General features: G+C 46.8%; 2 protein-coding genes and 1 long non-coding RNA gene across 3 annotated transcripts; all 3 read right to left on the reverse strand.

Moving 5' to 3' along the window:
• Positions 1-10742: 10742 nt before the first annotated feature.
• Positions 10743-11550, reverse strand: LOC120703586. Its single transcript, XR_005687085.1, has 3 exons — positions 11439-11550; positions 11053-11365; positions 10743-10961 (listed from the first exon to the last, which is right to left on the reverse strand). It is a non-coding gene; the product is annotated as an uncharacterized LOC120703586 (long non-coding RNA).
• Positions 11551-11890: 340 nt separating this feature from the next.
• LOC120702061 lies at positions 11891-12614 on the reverse strand. Its single transcript, XM_039985835.1, has 4 exons — positions 12560-12614; positions 12395-12473; positions 12211-12314; positions 11891-12124 (listed from the first exon to the last, which is right to left on the reverse strand). Exons 1-4 carry the CDS (start codon positions 12602-12604, stop codon positions 11891-11893), a joined length of 462 nt encoding a protein of 153 aa, XP_039841769.1. The 5' UTR covers positions 12605-12614.
• Positions 12615-12700: 86 nt separating this feature from the next.
• LOC120703587 lies at positions 12701-16707 on the reverse strand. Its single transcript, XM_039987711.1, has 10 exons — positions 16329-16707; positions 15305-15701; positions 14532-15212; positions 13846-14448; positions 13653-13766; positions 13433-13551; positions 13302-13355; positions 13135-13222; positions 12926-13039; positions 12701-12831 (listed from the first exon to the last, which is right to left on the reverse strand). Exons 4-10 carry the CDS (start codon positions 13976-13978, stop codon positions 12701-12703), a joined length of 753 nt encoding a protein of 250 aa, XP_039843645.1. The 5' UTR covers positions 13979-14448; positions 14532-15212; positions 15305-15701; positions 16329-16707.
• Between the last annotated feature and the right edge of the window lie 1619 nt (positions 16708-18326).

Consider the following 18326-nt stretch of genomic DNA (forward strand, 5'->3'; position numbering starts at 1 on the left):
GGGAACACACAGTAAAAAAATTATACTTAGTTACATGTTAAATCATTATCAGAAGGAACACATGAATAGGCTAGAGCACAATTATCAATTTACAGTTTGTTTTATTACTAGTTAGTGATGGTAGTCAATGTTGTCTATTTCAGGCATGTTCTGTCCCCATCTGTTGAAAGCGTTCACACATCTACATATTACTAGTATACCTGCAAAATATGTGATGAAGAGGTATAGTAGGGATGCAAGATTCTTCGTTATGTGGGACAGGCATGACATAGTAACTATGGGTCCAAACTACACAACTGAGCAATCCAGAACAACAAAGCTAGTAGTTTGTTGCAGTGAGGGCGTGCTGTAGGTCAGCTACAAGATTTGATAGAGGATGTGATGATCTAGCTGCATTAGCTACGTGGGCTGAGGCTATTCCAGGAGATTCTGGACCATCTCGAGTGGTGGAACATGAGAATAACCAAAATGTGGAAAATGAAACTAGAGAGGGCTCTAGAGCACCCCAGATTGCAAATGATTCGCAAATCTCAGATTATGCGCCGAAAGAGGTTAGAACAAAGGGTAGGAAGTGTGACACCCTAGGTGTCTGCACATTTGAATTGTATTTATTTTATGCATCATGTGCTTAATTTGATTGAAAAATGATCTTATTGTAAAAATAAAAGGTTATTTATGTAAATATGATTTAATGTAAGGTCCTTTCTATAACTTAATTTGAATAGGGAGAGCAAATATTGCTTTTTGTGGAGGGTTATTTGTAAAATTCAATGTAATCATTACATGGCAGAAAATTTTACTTTTTAGTCTAAATTTGAGGTGAATTTGCAATGGAAAAGACGAAAGTCCATTAAATCCAAAATCCTTCCTATGTTTTCAAAATAACTCTTTAACCTTTGGTCAAATCAATTTTTGCACAACATCAAAGTTGTAGATTTGAAAGTTGAACAACTTTCATGTTTGGCACTTTTTCATTGAGTCCTAGTTTAGAAGTTATTTTAGTTTTACAGTGGGATCCCTGAACTTTTTGGAATTTGCAAAAAGACCCAGCAGTCTTCTTCCACCTCTCTCCCTCTCTGCTTCACCGCCGCCGCGCTGAGCGGCGCTGCCCACCGCCGTGGGAGGCCGCAGGCCACCTCCTGCCACCGCCCCACGCGGCACCCCAGCGACCTCCTGGACCCACTCCCCCTCGAGGGACCTCTCCTCCCCTCGCCACGCCACCCCGACGAGCTCCGCGGCCGCCACCTCGCCGTCCGTGGACAGCTCGCTGCAGAGCCTCAGCTCCCCAACTCGCGCGCGCCTCAGTACCAGGAGCAATCCCGTTTCACTTTCCCCTCCTTGCCTCGCCTGCTCCCTGCCCAGAACCCCCAACATCCGCCGCCGCCGAACGCCGGCGAGCTCGAAGCTCACCGTCGCCCCGCACCTCCGCAACCGCTCCGCCCGCACTGACCCGCCTTTAGTACTACCCGAGTCTCGCGCAGCTCCAGACTCCTCCGCACCCCAATCCACCGCCGCAGCACGGTCGCCGTCGAGCTCCGCCGTTCTTCTCCGCCGCCGTCGCCCTGCTCACAGTGGACCACCTCGCTCCGACCATCCCAGACCCGTCCAAGCACACCATTAGGTGCGCCTTGACTTCCTCTTGCTCCCCAGTCTCTTTCCCCTCGCCGCCGGCGACGAGCCTCGCCAGGATTAGGCCGGTCAACTCCTTCCCCTGCTCTGACTCCGGCCAGGGGCTTCCCTGCAAATACTTTTAGAATTCTAGGGGCCTGGATGCAAGTCTTCAGTTCTTTTCCTTTTGTTTTTAGGCTAAACTTTGAAAATACCTAGAAATTCGTAGAAAAATCAAAAAAATTCAAATCCAAATGTTTTGAAATCCTTGTTACAAGAACTACAAGTTTTATTACATGCACATCTTCAGTTTTGGTTTGTATTTTAATTCAAGAAAAAGAAGTGAGTAATTAGGCTTTAATTGTTCTAGAAGTTCTACTCATTAATTTATGTACCTTTGGCTAGCATGTGTTTTGCAGTGTTACTAGTAGCTGGTAAAAATTTGAAACCTTTTTGACATCATTAACTAGGTCAAAGTTTCAAGATTCCTAAATCTACTAGTTTTGCTAATTTATTTGTGCTGGTAGAAATATTTAAGTTTGAGTGTGAAACTTTTTCATGCTTACATGTCACTACAACCTTGCTGTTACCCAAGTTTGGGAAAGTTTAGATCTGTCTAACTATATCTTTGATTTAATGCTTGTTAAGTAGGCTTTAATTGTGATAAATAGTTTCCTTGCTGAGAAAATTCTGAGAATTTTTGTGTAACTCTACTTTAGTCGTGTATTCATGTCTGTAAAATTTAGGATCCAGAAACATTATAGAATTTTCTGTACTAATTAGTTTTACCATATGTGGTTTAATATTGCCAAAATTATTACTTCTGTTATGGTAGTTGGTTCTGTAGAAATTCATCTTTGTTTAAACATAATCTAGTTTGAGTATTTTTCATGTAATCATGCCTTACTGTTTTTAGCTAAGCTTTTTGCTGCAAGCTGCTGATTAGATGTACTACCTTGCATAAATTTTGTAGCTGCAGAATCTGTTCTTAGCTTATGTTTTAAAATAGTCAAATTCTTTCATGCTTTTCTTTTCGTTTTTAAAAACTGCCACCCAATTCTTTTTATGAAGTAAAGTTAATTTAGAACTACTCTATAAACGATTGCCCATATGCTAAGTTTTGTTGCTAGTTGTTAGACTACAACTTTATCTGAAATGTATGTGTTTGAAATATCGTTTCTTGCATCACATATAGATACGACTGTTTTATCGGACGGGACGTACGAGCTGATCCCGGATTCCGAAGAAGTTGATCAAGAAGCCCAGCTGAACGCCGCTACACTGACTGAAGACCCGGACCAAAGTCCGAAAGAGCCCAAGGCTGTTTTAGCTAGCGACTACCGAGAAGGCAAGCCTCGGACATAACCCAGTATTTCAAATTATTACAATTTATCGTTATTACTTACTTGTGCATTTACAGTTCTTAGGATTTGAATTGAAACCCTAGATGCATGATCCTAGGGGCTATGTACTAAACACTAGACCTGAGTTCGAATAATTGCTAAGCTTATAGGACCGATAAAAGTCGAGTGATTGCTGTCACTCGCGAGCTCTATAGGAATTGCTTGTTTACTTTCTGCTATCATGACCTTGGGTGAGACCCCGTCTGCATTGATAAATTCTGCTAAGGCGCGGTGTGGTAGCGGTGGTTAAGTTTTTGAACGTACTAGCCACATGCCGTAAATATGGTACGCGGTAAGCCTAGTAGCCGATCGGACCGGGGAGTGGATATACCTTTCACTCTCTCTTAGAGATAGGTTTTATTTATGTTTGTGTTGCGCACACCACGGGTGCAGGGAGGAAGTTGGTGCCCTGTAGTCGGGGAGAGTGACCCTATCCACAAGCCGGAAAAAGGTCAACGGTTGTTTGGGAACGAGCCGACGGTGTTCCAAACGTGTGTTAGGTCTGCCTGGCCAGGTCAACAAATTCGATTCGAATCGTGCTTTTCACGATTTGGGATTGCTTGATCCCTTTGCCACACAGAGTAATAAGAGTAACGTCATTGGATCAATCTTGATGTTTGACTAAAGTTCTACCATGGTTGAGTAGAGTTAGTTGCTTACATAGAATGGATAATCAACTAGAATATTGAAAGCTAAAATGTGAAAAACCAGAGCCTACAAAACCCTGCATAGTCTAGCTAGGTGGACTAAGTATATCCGTTGACGGTTAAGTCTTGCTGAGTATTAGAATACTCAGCCTTGCTGTTAAAACCTTTTTCAAGTATGGGTTTTGAGGACCAGATCACTAGTCTGACTTGGCCCTGCTCTTTGCCTCCTGACTGGTCCATAGAGTGGGATCCGTCCTCGACCGGCAATGAACCCGACAAGTGATACCTTGCTTGGGCTAGCTTGGTGTCCTTTTGCGATGTGTTGTAGCCGTCGTGTTTTCTTTCCGCTGCCTTAAACTCTGAACTTAAACTTATGTCTTGTATAATGATTTACTAAGTTTGGATCTGTAATAATGTTTTAAACTTATTGTAATAACTGTTATACCTGTTGTAAAATTTAGTTGTAATATCTCTGGACTCGCCATCGTGCGGGGTATGCTTGTTCGATCCGAGAACCGGTGGTTGTATCGGGACGTTACCCAACAGACCAAGAATTGTTCCGTTTGAAGTGCGTTTGAGCCGGTGTTGCCTTTAGGGTGATGGGCAGCACACTTGAGCTGGGATAATTCAGGTGGTTCTACCACAGGAAGCGCGGGGCGCAACAAATTGATAATGGTGATGAAGGTACAACACAAGGCATCTGTGTTTGTAGCTACTGTGGAGGCAAGGGACACTATATTACTGGATGCAAACTAAACCTAGACAATGCAGAAAAGAAAGCAAGCAAGCAAGGGGATGCGTGGCTTGATGGGACGGAAGAGAGGACGACCCCCCACTAAAAGGCATTTGGTGGAGGAGTTTGACGAAGCTGCATGAGGTAGGCATCAGAATGGACATAATAATGGAGGCGCTAACAGTGGGCAAAGGCGATGATGTGTTTACTATATTTTGCTTATTATATTGTACATGTTTGTTCCTGCATGCACCTTATGATTTTGTTTAGTGTGTTGACTGGGAAATTCCTTTGGAATGAAAGGTTAATCGATGTGCTCTTGTTAAATTCTTTGTATGTGTCACTCGTGGCGAAGTATTCATGTCCGCAGTGCACAGCGGCACACATATGGACCTTGTCTTCTGCCTCGCTAGCACTTTATATTTAGCTCATCACCCTAATTATTGTCTCCTGATTACATAGGTGTATCATGTAATTCAAGTAAAATGAGTGATCATAGTGCACTAATTCCGGTCAACAATAGTTTGTTAGTATGCCATTGTGACAACCATATGGCTAGAGTCAGTTAAATCCAGATTTTAGTAAATGGACATCATAATTATCGGAACAAGGTGTTTTATATTTCATCTTGGACTTTTCCAATTAATGTAAGTCATAGCTATCTCTTTGCCATCGTTATTGTATAACAAGTTAGGTAGATACTAGGAAATAGACTATAATTATCAGATGAAGTTGAGAAGTAGTCATCAGATGAAGTTGAGAACTAAATATCAGTCAAAATTGACAAGTCACTTATAGTTATTGGTACCCGCAGGATGCATATTGGAGTAAACACACAACATAGTTAACATACTGAGTTAACAAGCACAGTGACTAAGTTATGGTAATTAGGCATCTTATTGCAGTAACTTATAATACAAGGTAGTAGATTGGTACAGAATCATGATAATTAACATTGAAAAGTAGTATTTCCATGCCATAGATATGGGAATAGTATTCTAGAATTTTTTTTATAGATAACTATAATTACTCCAATACAGTAACTGACAACCCTGGGATAACTCAGTCTTGTCCTAGTTGTTAGCGTGATGTATAGGGTAATGGGCCCAGGTGGTTCGGCTGCAACCCTACAGGGTGCGGCGGCTGCCTCCCCCCCTCTGGTTATGTTTGGCAAGGATCTCCTAGATTAGATCTTTCCTATTCTTAGGGATATCCTTGCCAATATGTACTTGAGCCTTGGGCTCCTCCCTTAATCAATCTACTATTTCCTAGCCATACTCTTTCATGGTATCACGAGACCGGGATCTTCCCCTCTCGCCCTTCTGCTGCCCCTGCATGCTCTAGCCGCGTTGCAGTATGGTCGGGACCCCTGCCGCCTCCGTCGTCGACTCTGCTGAGCAGGCTCGCCGCGACGCCGACGCCGCGAAGCAGCAGCTCACCGAGACTTGCCGCGCCGCCCTCGCTGAAGCCCAGGCGGCCGAGCAGGAGGCCGCTGCTGCATCCGCGGCACGCGACGCAGCCGTCGAGCGCATCCGCGCCGCACTGGCCAAGGCGGCCAAAGCCCGGGCCGACGCCGCTGCTGCGGCCGATCCCGCCGACCCGGCCGGCGACGACCACGAGGATGACACGGACATCTCCCGCGCCATGATCCTCCACGAGGCCACCACCGTTCTCAACCTCCACGCCCAGGCTGTCTCCGTGCAGAACGCCCGCAGTCTGGTCCCCATCGTCCTCGACACCTCCGGCAACTACTCACGTTGGCGCGAACAATTCCTCCTCGCCGTCACAAAGTATTCACTGCAGGACCACGTTCGCAACTCCGCCAACTCGGCACTTCCTGATTGGCCTCGGATGAACGCCGTCGTCAAATCATGGCTGTACAGCACGGTCACCGCCGACCTTGCCGACGCCGTGATCAACCACCGCGCCCACGCCTACGAAGCCTGGATCGCCGTCGAGGATCACTTGCTTGGCAATCAGGAGACCCGTGCTCTCCACCTTGACGCCAAGTTTCGCGCGTTTGCCCAAGGTGACCTCTCCGTCACCGACTATTCCAAACACTTCAAGAAGATGGCCGACGACCTCGCTGACCTCGGCGAACACGTGACTTGGTCCTCAACGTGATTCGCGGGCTCAACAAGTGGTACAGGGACATCGGGGTCCACCTCCGCCGTGGTCGCCCCTTCCCTTCCTTCGCCGCCATCCGCAATGAACTCCTCCTTGAGGAGATCAACATGGTGCAGACTCCCTCTGCTCCTCCGACTGCCCTCGTCGCCACTGGCCTCCCTCTCCTCGCCAGTCAGCGCCGACCAGCAGCGGTCCTCCTCGTCCGGCCGCCCCCAAGCAGAAGAAGAAGAAGCCGAAGGACCACCGCACCTCCTCAGGCGGCACTGCTGTGCCTGGCAGCGGCACTCCCTCCTCCGGCTCCACCGCTATGCCTGGCACGGCTGCTGCGCCTGGCGGCGGCTGGCTGTTGTTCTTCAATCCGTGGACCGGGTCCATCCAAATGTGGCCGGTCCCCGTGCGCCTCCTCTGGCCCAGCTTCCCCAGGGTCGCATCGGCCCCCAGCAGCAGCCCAGCAGCACTGGCCCAGCAGCTCTACTCCGCCCAGCAGCGGCACCCACTCCAACATTAGGCCTTCCTGCCGGCGCAGTACCAACAGCAGCAGCAGTCGGCGCAGTACCAACAGCAGCAGCAGCCGACGCAGTACCAGCCCATGGTGGGGTCTCCACTCTGGGACCATAATTCTCTGGCCTCCACGTTCAGCACCGTCACCCTCACTCCGCCAGTGAACAACGACTGGTACCTTGATATAGGAGCCTCTTCCCACATGACCTCCCATGATGGTACCCTCTCTCACTCCTCAACCCCTCGGTATCCCTCTCCCACCTCCATTGTTGTCGGTAATGGTTTGCTCCTGCCTGTCACCGCCACCGGCTTGACACACCTTGGCTCTCTTGTTCTAAATAATGTTCTTGTTTCGCCTCAGCTTATCAAGAATCTTATTTCTGTTCACCAATTCACTACTGATAACAATTGTTCTGTGGAGTTTGACCCGTATGGTTGTTTTGTGAATGATCTTCTCTCACGAAACGTGATCATCAGGTGCAATAGCTCTGGTCCGCTCTACCTGCTGCAGCTGCCCGTGGCTCACTCCCTTGTTGCCATCTCCACGTCATCCTCCCTGTGGCACCGTCGCCTCGTCCACCCTGGTTGCGAGGCCCTCTCCAAACTCACTTCGGCTATTCCTGGTTGTAATAAAAGTTTGGAGTCTTTGTGCCATGCATGTCAGCTAGGACGACATGTTCGTCTTCCTTTTAGTCTTTCAGTGTCTCGAGCATCAAACAACTTTGATCTTATTCATTGTGACTTATGGACATCTCCCATTGTTAGTGAATCTGGTTACAAATATTACTTAGTTGTTCTTGATGACTGCTCACATCACCTGTGGACGTTTCCTTTACAGCTTAAATCTGACACGTTTTCCACCCTGTCTAACTTTTTCACCTATGTGTCTACCCAGTTCGGCGCACGCATCAAGGCCGTCCAGAGTGACAACGGCCGGGAGTTCGACAACTCCAACGCGCGCACCTTCTTCCTCACACATGGCGTCCAGTTTCGCATGTCGTGTCCCTACACGTCCTCGCAGAACAGTCGAGCTGAGCGGATTATTCGTACCACTAACGATGTCATTCGCTCCCTTCTGTTTCAGGCGAGCATGCCACCTTCGTATTGGGCTGAGGCGTGGCACACTGCAACTCTCCCCCTCAACATCTTGCCGACCAAGACACTGGATTTTTCGACCCCGCACTTTGTTCTCTTCGGCAGTGCACCGTCGTACGATAATCTGCATGTCTTTGGCTGTAAGTGTTACACCAATCTTTTGGCCACTGCTCCCCACAAACTTGCCCTGCGCTCTACCCTCTGCATCTTCCTTGGTTATTCCGCTCACCACAAGGGATACCGATGTCTTGATCCTACCACAAATAGAATCATCATCTCCCGTCATGTTCTCTTTGACGAGACCGCTTTTCCCTTTGCCGAGCATACCTCCCCTCCCACTGCTGGACTTCACCTTCCTAGATGAATTCCCTAACCCAGCGCCCCTTCCCATAGGGCTGTCGACTGTGTCTCCTGCTGGTCCTCCCGGCGCCACCACTATTGCTATACGCCCCCATGCCGACGTGCAGTCGCTTCCTGCGCCGCCAGTACCACCAGGATTTCCCGCACTCCCACGTGCGGGTGGTGCACCGTCCTTGCCAACCGGCACGCCATCCGTCGCGCCGTCCTCCGCGCCACGCGCGGCCACGATCCCCGTCGTCCCCGCGCCGCGCGCGGCACCGATGGCTTCTCCCGCACTCTCACGTTCGGGTCCTGCGCCACGCGCGGCACCGGCTTCTCCACCCAGCTTCCCGGCGCAGCCACGCGCGGCTCCTGCCTTGCACGTCTACTCCAGGCTGCGGTCCCTCCGACAGCACCAGTCGCCCCTGCGGCGCCGGCCCCGGTGCCCCGGGGTGTCGTTGCCGTTCCCCCGACAGTGAACCAGCACAACATGACGACTCGGGCCAAGGACGGTTTTCGCGTACCGTCCTTGTACCATGTTGCGCCACTGTCTCCGGTTTCGAAGACCTTCTGTGGTGCCCTTGCCGATCCCAATTGGCGGGCTGCTATGGAGGAAGAACATGCTGCCCTTCTTCAGAACCAAACTTGGGAGTTGGTTCCTCGCCCGTGACATGCCAACATTGTCACGGGAAAGTGGATCTTCAAAAACAAGTTACACGCCGACGGTTCTCTGGAGCGCTACAAGGCACGTTGGGTCTTCGCGGCTTCACCCAGCGTCCAGGCATCGACTTTGCTGAGACCTTCAGTCCGGTCGTCAAGCCTGCACAGTTCGCACAGTGCTCTCTCTGGTTCTCTCGCCAGTGGCCAGTTCACCAGCTCGTTGTCAAGAATGCCTTCCTCCATGGCACCTTGACAAAGACCGTGTTTGCAGCTCAGCCCTCCGGATTCGAGGATCCTGCTGGGCCCGACTTTGTCTGTCGTCTGAACAAGTCGCTCTACGGTCTCAAGCAGGCTCCCCGTGCTTGGTACAGCCGCTTCGCCATGCATCTGGTCTCTCTTGGTTTTGTGGAAGCCAAGTCGGACACTTCGCTATTTGTCTACCGCCGTGGCACTGACATGGCCTACCTGCTCCTCTACGTTGATGACATCGTCCTCATCGCCTCCTCGACACACCTCCTGCGGCAGGTCATCTCAACCCTCCAGTAGGAGTTTGCCATGAAGGATTTGGGCAAACTCCATCACTTCCTCGGGATGCAGGTTCAGCGCTGTGCCGACGGTATGGTACTCTCTCAGCGCCAGTACATGATTGACATCTTGGATCGTGCTGGGATGGCTGAGTGCAAACCATGCACAACGCCCGTGGATACCAGCCCCAAGGCCTCTGCCGACTCGGGAGCTCCAGTTGCTGACCCGTTTGACTACCGGAGTCTTGCCGGCGCCTTGCAGTATCTGACCTTCACACGGCCCGACATCGCCTACGCCGTGCTGCAGGTTTGCCTTTACATGCACGACCCTCGAGAGCCCCACTTGGCTGCTCTCAAGTGCATCCTTCGCTACATTCGGGGTACCCTACACCTGGGTCTTCATCTTTGACCGTCGACCCAGGATGACTTGGTGGTTTATTCTGGCTGACTGTGCTGGCTGTCCCGATACACACATGTCCACCTCGGGCTATGCTGTGTTCCTTGGTGACAACCTGGTCTCCTGGTCCTCCAAGCGTCAGAACACTGTGTCTCACTCCAGCGCTGAGGCCGAGTACCGCGCCGTCGCCAATGGTGTTGCTGGGGCTTCTTGGCTCCGACAGCTTCTTCATGAGCTCCACATTCCGCTTCGCCGTGCTACCCTTGTCTACTGCGACAATGTCAGCGCGGTCTACATGTCTTTCAACCCGGTTTAGCATCAACGGACGAAGCACATCGAGATTGATCTTCACTTCGTTCGTGAGAAGGTAGCCATGGGTGCCGTGCAGGTTCTTCACGTTCCCACGACATCCCAGTTCACCAACGTCTTCACAAAGGGGCTGCCTTCTTCAGTGTTCTCCGAGTTTCGGTCTAGTCTGAATGTCCGTGGCTAACCACCGACGTTCCGACTGCGGGGGCGTGTTAGCGTGATGTATAGGGTAATGGGCCCAGGTGGTTCGGCTGCAACCCTATAGGGTGCGGCGGCTGCCTCCCCCCCTCTGGTTTTGGTTAGTTGGTTATGTTTGGCAAGGATCTCCTAGATTAGATCTTTCCTATTCTTAGGGATATCCTTGCCTATATGTACTTGAGCCTTGGGCTCCTCCCATAATCAATCTACTATTTCCCAGCCATACTCTTTCACTAGTGGGAAAAATTTGATAACAGACTTGTTCACTTGCACACATATTTTGATGATAATTTGGAGGAGATAGGAGAGTCACAGATGAGGCCTGTATGCTTCTAGTCAAGTAGGGAGCTTCTTGATAGTGTTCAGTGGATGGTAGAGGCCGTAGAATAAGAGCTCAGACCTATACAGACGTCCGTTTGCCTACGTTTGAATTCGTGAAAACAAAATCAGGACTTAGGATGTTGGAGGAAAAGTAAACCCATGGATATTTGGTAAAAATGGTAAGCCTTACCGTGAGGATGGGAACATGGAAAGATTCACCATTCCAAAGCTCCATGAACTTGATTGCAAAGAATCCACAATCGTTCTCGTGTGAGTGCATACATACGTCAATTATTGGGCGCTAGAATCGAGTAAACTGCTTGACTCTATAATCCGTGGCCAGCTAGAATAGGAGATTAAGCCTTCGAATGATCCGGTCACCGAGAACATTATGATAAATTGTGTGGTCTTCTGGACTAGAATCAAGTACATCTATCCGATCGTGAATGAAATTGATGCAGTAGACACTATAGTAGCTCCTCCTCCATCACAAGCAAAAAGAACTGTATATGATAAAAAAATTTATGTAGGAAAAAGTAATCACTATCATGTGAGGTTGTTTTGACGGTACTTTACAAGCTTTACTTTGGTTGGGTCGACATGCTCAATGTCACGCTGTAAAATGGCTAGGGCTGGTGGAGAATCCCACTGGGAAAAGTCCTCATCTTTCTCTATATTTACATATTCCTGCTATGCAATATAAAGGTTAGTACACAAGGATTATGTTATTGGCTGAGCACTGGAGTAGTTAAGGTGCCATTCGTGTGGACTCACCCCCAATCTCTGGAGATAGGAAGACCCTGTATCCAGCACCCTCAGCCATGTGGATTGATTCATCATGGCTCAAGCAAGCAACAAAGTAGGACCTGAATTTGGTTGAAGCCATTCGTCATCAACGAACGATTCGAATATTTCTTCTCCATTGAATTCTTTCAGACCGTAGAGGATGAACACATCACTAGTAAAGCAATGATTGTAAGTTTAAGCTAGTTGCATATATGTTTAGGAGTTATTTCGTAAACAATACCTTAAACACTTTCAGGCGAGGGATGGAACTTCTTCATTACAGCGAGTGCTTTTGACATAGGAACTTTTGCTCGTTGTGGATCACCTTTAAAAGGTGACACGTACATGGCTGGGCATTTGGTAAGGCGTTGTGGTCTAGGAACAATTGATGGACGCTGGATGGGCTCGTTTTGAGTGCAAGGATGGAAAAGAACAGGGCCTAGGGGGTCGTCAGTTGCCATATCAGTTGCTTCCATCTGCCAACATTTGAGTAAATGTTATGACATAAACGAAATGCACCAAAAATGTATATAAATTACAATGGGAGGTTAAGTTGTGCGACCTGATATGGTTCTGGATCGTCGGTGTCCAAAACAACACCTGGTGTTGGTATAGTCACACTGTAGTTTGAGGTTGCAGCATCAGCATTATGATGGCTTCCTGCAACTGACATGAGTAGAATACATGTGAAATGTGGGAAATATATGTGAAATGTGGGACAAACAAGTTAAGAAGAAATTACGTACTACCAGCAATGTCTGGGCCAGTAGCTCCTTCATCTGCAATAGGAGGCACGAGTTGATCAATGGTTACATTTATGGGAACCTGCATTTGTCAAATAAAATCTGTGTAAGATATTTAACAGATTGTGGTAAATGTTAGAAGTGTTCATTGTAAACATCAAATGTCACCTGAGAACAGATAGGTGAAGGTTTCGTCTTCAATTTCCTTATCATCCTGTATATTGTGATTCTTTTGGAGGGAGCAAGGAGGAATTAGGGAAAATCATGAAAGTGACAACCAGAAAAGTAATCAGGTTTAAGTGAATTACATCAAAACGATGGGAAACTATCGTCATGACTATTGTGCTGCGCTACAGGGATTGGGATCCCTGATTCTAGGGCTATGTGTTGTTCCAACTGCATAGGTGTGGCGTGGTTGTTGTCTTGGTTGGTGTGGTCACCTGAAGCACAGAATATGTATTAGTGAATCTATAGTATTTAAGGTGCCTTTATGATTGTGTGGGACTGGCAAGTTTGATTTGAAAAGGGAATTACCAGAATGCAAATCATTTGCCCTTGTTTCTAATTGAATTGGCATGTCAAACTCATGTTCAAATCCCATATTGTGCCCAGTGTGAGTATCATGCATATAAACATCACCGGCTTGAGCTTCATACAATAAGTAAAGGAGAGAAAGAAATGTTTTAAGAAATAAGCAAATTTTAGTTGAAATGTTGAAGAAAGGGGTTAAGAAGAAAACATACTAGTAATTGGCAAGGCTGCTGTTGTGTCTCCTTCAGCCACGTCAGGAGGTAGTACATGATCACTAGTCAGACCTGTGTGAACATGCACCTATGGAATTCAAATGGTAAGATAGGCCATAGAGTGCGGTAAACAGTATAGTTGTTTACTGAAAAAAGCGTACCCTAACCTGAGAGGAAACTAGTGAAGGTTCACCTTCCATGTCCTTATCACAATGTACATTCTGATGAGAGAAGGGGAAATTTAGGAGCGAAGTTAAGAATGCGACCATAAAGCAAGAAATTAGTTTTATTTACTTACATCAGTCTGAGGGGAAGTTTCATCATGGGTATGGTGCAGAGTTGCATGGTTTGGCAGATCTGGTTCTCGTGCCCCGTTTTGTGCGAATTGCAAAGGCCTATCCTGATTAGGGTGGCCACCTGAAACGCAGGATATAAATGAGGGGAAGTGGCATATGTCAGATGCGTTCTTTAATTTGTGCAAATGATAACTAACATTCGATGTCGGGAATCGGGATTACCAGAATGCAACTCATTCTCCCTTGTTTCAGATGGAACCTCTTTGTCAAATACATGTTCAGATCCCATGTTATGACCATTATGGCTACCATGCATGCTGACATCATCGGCTTGAGCTTCATACATGGAATGGAAAAAAATGAATAAACAAAGATATTTAATGAAGATGACAATGAGCTAGACTCATCCCAGTACCTGTATCAGAAGTGTTGGGTTGATGATGATGATCTTGACCAATCTTGCCATGCGCCTTGTCCTGCAAAATTGCCCACAGATTTCGTATAACTTCCTGGTGTGCATTCTGTAACATCAGTTGCCCCGTGTTCATATAGCTTGACGCTTTCTTGGATTTGGCATATCAAACTTTGCTAGGGCTGCCCTTGCCTGCGATTGCCTTGTCCTGCTATCAATCTGATCAACAAATCCACCCAGTTCTGCGAGTATACTTGGGAAATAAGATGCAGCCAATGGTTCATTGTTTGCTGGCACATCTGAAAATGGGTGATGGGTCGTATAGTAGCAAGTATTGTTGCTACTCTTAAGCTGCACACGGCAAAAGTGGAGTGAAACAGTGGCATTACAAAACAACATGGATACAGGGAAAAAAATTAAAAAAATGTACAGAAACTGAGTAATAGAACTCATCGGTAATAGCCCAAACGTAGCCTTCCCTTGCTGGTCCTTGGTCCTATCAGCAGAAGTGATGATTTGTATAACATTTTGATCGAAGTACTTTGCACGAGGAGTGTTCATGTGTTCGATCTGGTGTTTGCATTGTAGGTTATCCAAATACAGTATCTATAATGAAAATTTTAAAAATATTTACTGGAAAAGTGTAGCACTGAATTGTTATAGTAATTGAAGAACAATGGTATACTCACAATCAGTAATATAGCACATCCAGGGAGCGATGGTGTCCCTTTCTTTGTCTTGTCAATTTGATATGCATGAGCAGCATGTCTAAGGTCATCCACAACCGCCTTGCACTAGTTCATATCCGATAAAGGAGACAAGTCCCTAGTCAGGCAAATATCCTTGCATCTGATGTTGTTATCTGTGCTAGGAAACAGGAGCTTGTTAGAAGCAATGATAAAGAAAAATCTTATTGCTGTTTCATCATCAATCAAATTAGAGCACAGCTCTAAATCATCCTTCAAGATCTTTTGGTGATCGCTCGCGTGAAGGTCCTGGGATTCTTCAAGACCCAACATAATCTTGAGTTTGGACAGAGCCTTGGATGCATGGTTGTTTGTTTGTAGAGGTAGATCTTCATCACTATCTGGTATGCTGAGCACTTGCTTCACGGCAAAGGGAGTCACATGGATTCCCCTATTTTTGCCAAGTTCGATTACCATGCTGTTGGGGTCTAGCCTGTCGAACAAGAACTTCAATAGTTCTCTGCTTCCTATCCTCTCTGCAGATATACCAAGGAGGCCACCAAAACCCATCTCTATGATCTTTATACGCTGGTTGAGGGTCAAGTTGTCAACAAATTTGTTGAATGTCGAAGGGGCGCAGCGAACTATTGGAGCATGAGCATACTTTACTAGAATCTTGGTAGTCTGGCCAACAAAGATAGAAAACTGATTCAAAAACATGTGATCACAATGATACGAGAAGCACCTAAATGAGGAACTAGATTACTATGTTGTACCTTCGCAGTTGCATTGGCTGCTACATTTGCATTGGTGCATTCTTGAGCACACGACGCCATGGCGGGGGTTCCATGAAGGCATCATCATCATCATCATCACTTTCATGGAGATCCCTGCCAGTGCTAGGTCCAGCGTGAGATTGGTGCACACTCCTGGTTGGAGGCATGTTCTTGGTTTTCACCATATAGCATCACAAGGAACTTGTGGTTGAGGTCGTGCTGATGGTTGTGGCTGCCGAGCATCATCGGCGGGTGGCCATCCAGCACCAGTGATGGAACTTACACCAATGGACCAAATCCCTTGTGACGTTTCTACTGAGAATGATTTTAGTCTCCCATGCATTTGCTGAGGGGGCCTCATCTCCTTCAAAAAAGGAAGTAAACAACTACTCGGGTCCTGAAACAGGAACACACGGTTAATGTAAAAAAGTATCGCAGCTCATTGAGAATTTACTAAAAAATTGGTGGTCATCGATAATTTACACAGAGCTCTAAGGTATGTTAAACTTACTAAAATTCCCAGCAAAAAATAATTTAGAAATTTACTATGTGGTGTGTTTAGTGTGAAGGGTCGATGAACATATAGTAAAATTACAAAGTATTGTGTGAGATGGTCTTGCAAGAACATATGAAAATAAATTAGTAAATAAGGTAAAATACTGAAGAGTAAATGAATACAATGGAATCGGCTGCTAGTCTAGATGGATTTTCAAAATATGATTTAGTAGAAAGAAAATTCCTGATAACTAATCAGCAATTCAGCATGAGTCCGTGAGAATCCATATATGCAGGTGTAGTAAATAATTAAGAAATATGCAGTCTGGTATTTTTCCTATAAGATTGGTGAATTATTGAAAAGTACAGAACATGTGTTACCCTAAAATAAAATAAATCCAGGATGATACACGACTAATGAGAGAATTAAAAAGTCCAAAAACTAATGGGCGTACGTGTGGCAAATTCCAAAACAAGGGGCGCCATTCGTCAGATTAAATGTGGGAGGCTGAATTACGTGAATGCTTACCTCAGGGTCCCTTTCCTGGCTTGGATTTGGATCGCCGGGTCACCCTAGCAGGCACGCCGGTGGAATTTCTAGACGGATTGCATAGGCCAGCATGGGGGGTGGAGGGTGGGGGGTCTCAGGTGGGGGAACTGTAGGGATGCAGTTGGAATTCACCAGCGTTGTCGCCGGTGGAGGATTGGGGTGTCTCCAGCGGCAACGAAGCGAGGTTCCAGCATGGAGAAGATGGTGGGGGACGAATTGGAGTTTTGTCTGGTGAAATTGGCAAGCCATTGAGGAAGCTGCGGCAATCAGGGGATCTCGGGCAGCAATGGCAGAGCGGCGGCATCTGCGGTGGGTTGCGCATCGTGCTTCAGCGAAGAATCAGGGTATCGGTGTTACTGTGGACAGAAATTAGGGATCCCTTTTGTGGTAGAACCACCTGAATTATCCCGGCTCAAGTGCACTGACTATCACCATAAAGGCAACACCAACTCAAATGCACTTCAAACGGAATAATTCTTGTCTGTCGGGTAACGTCCCGATACAACCACCGGTTCTCGGATCGAACAAGCATACCCCGCACGATGAAGAGTCCAGAGATATTACAACCACATATTTTACAACACAAGCATAATAGTTGTTACAAACCAGTTCAAAGCATTATTACATATCCAAACTTAGTAAAACAGTTATACAAGACATAAGTTTATGTTCAGAGTTGAAAAGCAGTGGAAAGAAAACACGACGGCTACAACACGTCGCAAAAGTATACCAAGCTAGCCCAAGCAAGGTATCACTCGTCAGGGTCATTGCCGGCCGAAGACGGATCCCACTCTATGGACCAGCCAGGAGGCAAAGAGCAGGACTAGGATAGACTAGCGATCTGGTCCTCAAGACTCATACCTGAAAAAGGTTTCAACAGCAAGGCTGAGTATTCTAATACTCAGCAAGACTTAACCGTCAACTGGTATACTTAGCCCACCTAACTAGACTATGCAAGGTTCTGTGAGGCTCTGGTTTTCCTTTTGCTGAAAAGCAATAAAGAGTAGATCCTTACTTCACATTTTAGCTTTCCATATTCTAGTTGATTAACCATTCTATGTAAGCACTAATCCTATTCAACCATGGTAGAACTTTAAGCAAACATCAAGATTGATCAAAATAATGTTGCTCTTATTACTCTGTGTGGCAAAGAGATCAAGCAGTCCCAAACTGTGAGAAGCAGACGATTTGAATCGAAGTTGATAACCTGGCCAGGCAGACCTAACACACATGTTTGAAACACCATCGGGGCGTTCCCAAACAACCGTTTACCTTTCTTTCCGGCTTGTGGATAGGGTCACTCTCTTCGACTACAGGGCACCAACCTCGTCCCTGCAGCCGTAGTGTTGTGCAACATAAACATAAATAAAACCTATCCCTAAGAGAGAGTGAAAGGTATATCCACTCCCCGCTCCAATCAACTACTAGGCTTACCGCGTACCATATTTACGGCATGTGGCTAGTACGTTCAAAAACTTAACCAGCACTACCACACACCGCGACCTTAGCAAGTTCATCAACACAGACGGGGTCTCACACAAAGGTCATGATATCGAACACGACCCCGTCCGTCGTCCTTATATTGATAGCAGAAAGTAAACAATCAAATTCTATAGAGCTCGCGAGTGACAGTCAATCACTCGACTTTTACCGGTCCTATAAGCTTAGCAATTATTCGAACTCAGGTCTAGTGTTCAGTACATAGGTTCCTAGGATCATGCATCTAGGGTTTCAATTCAATTCCTAAGAACTGTAAATGCACAAGTAAATAATAATGATAAATTCTAATAATTTGAAATATGGGTTATGTCCGGGGCTTGCCTTCTCGGTAGTCGCTAGCTAGGTTAGCCTTGGGCTCTTCCGGACTTTGATCCGGGGCTTCAGTCAATATAGCGGCATTCACCTGGGCTTCTGGATCACTTTCTTCGGGCTCCGGGATCAACTCATATGTCCCGTCCGCTAGAACAGTCGTATATA

Source organism: Panicum virgatum, chromosome 4K, assembly GCF_016808335.1.
Source record: "Panicum virgatum strain AP13 chromosome 4K, P.virgatum_v5, whole genome shotgun sequence".
NCBI lineage: Eukaryota > Viridiplantae > Streptophyta > Magnoliopsida > Poales > Poaceae > Panicum > Panicum virgatum.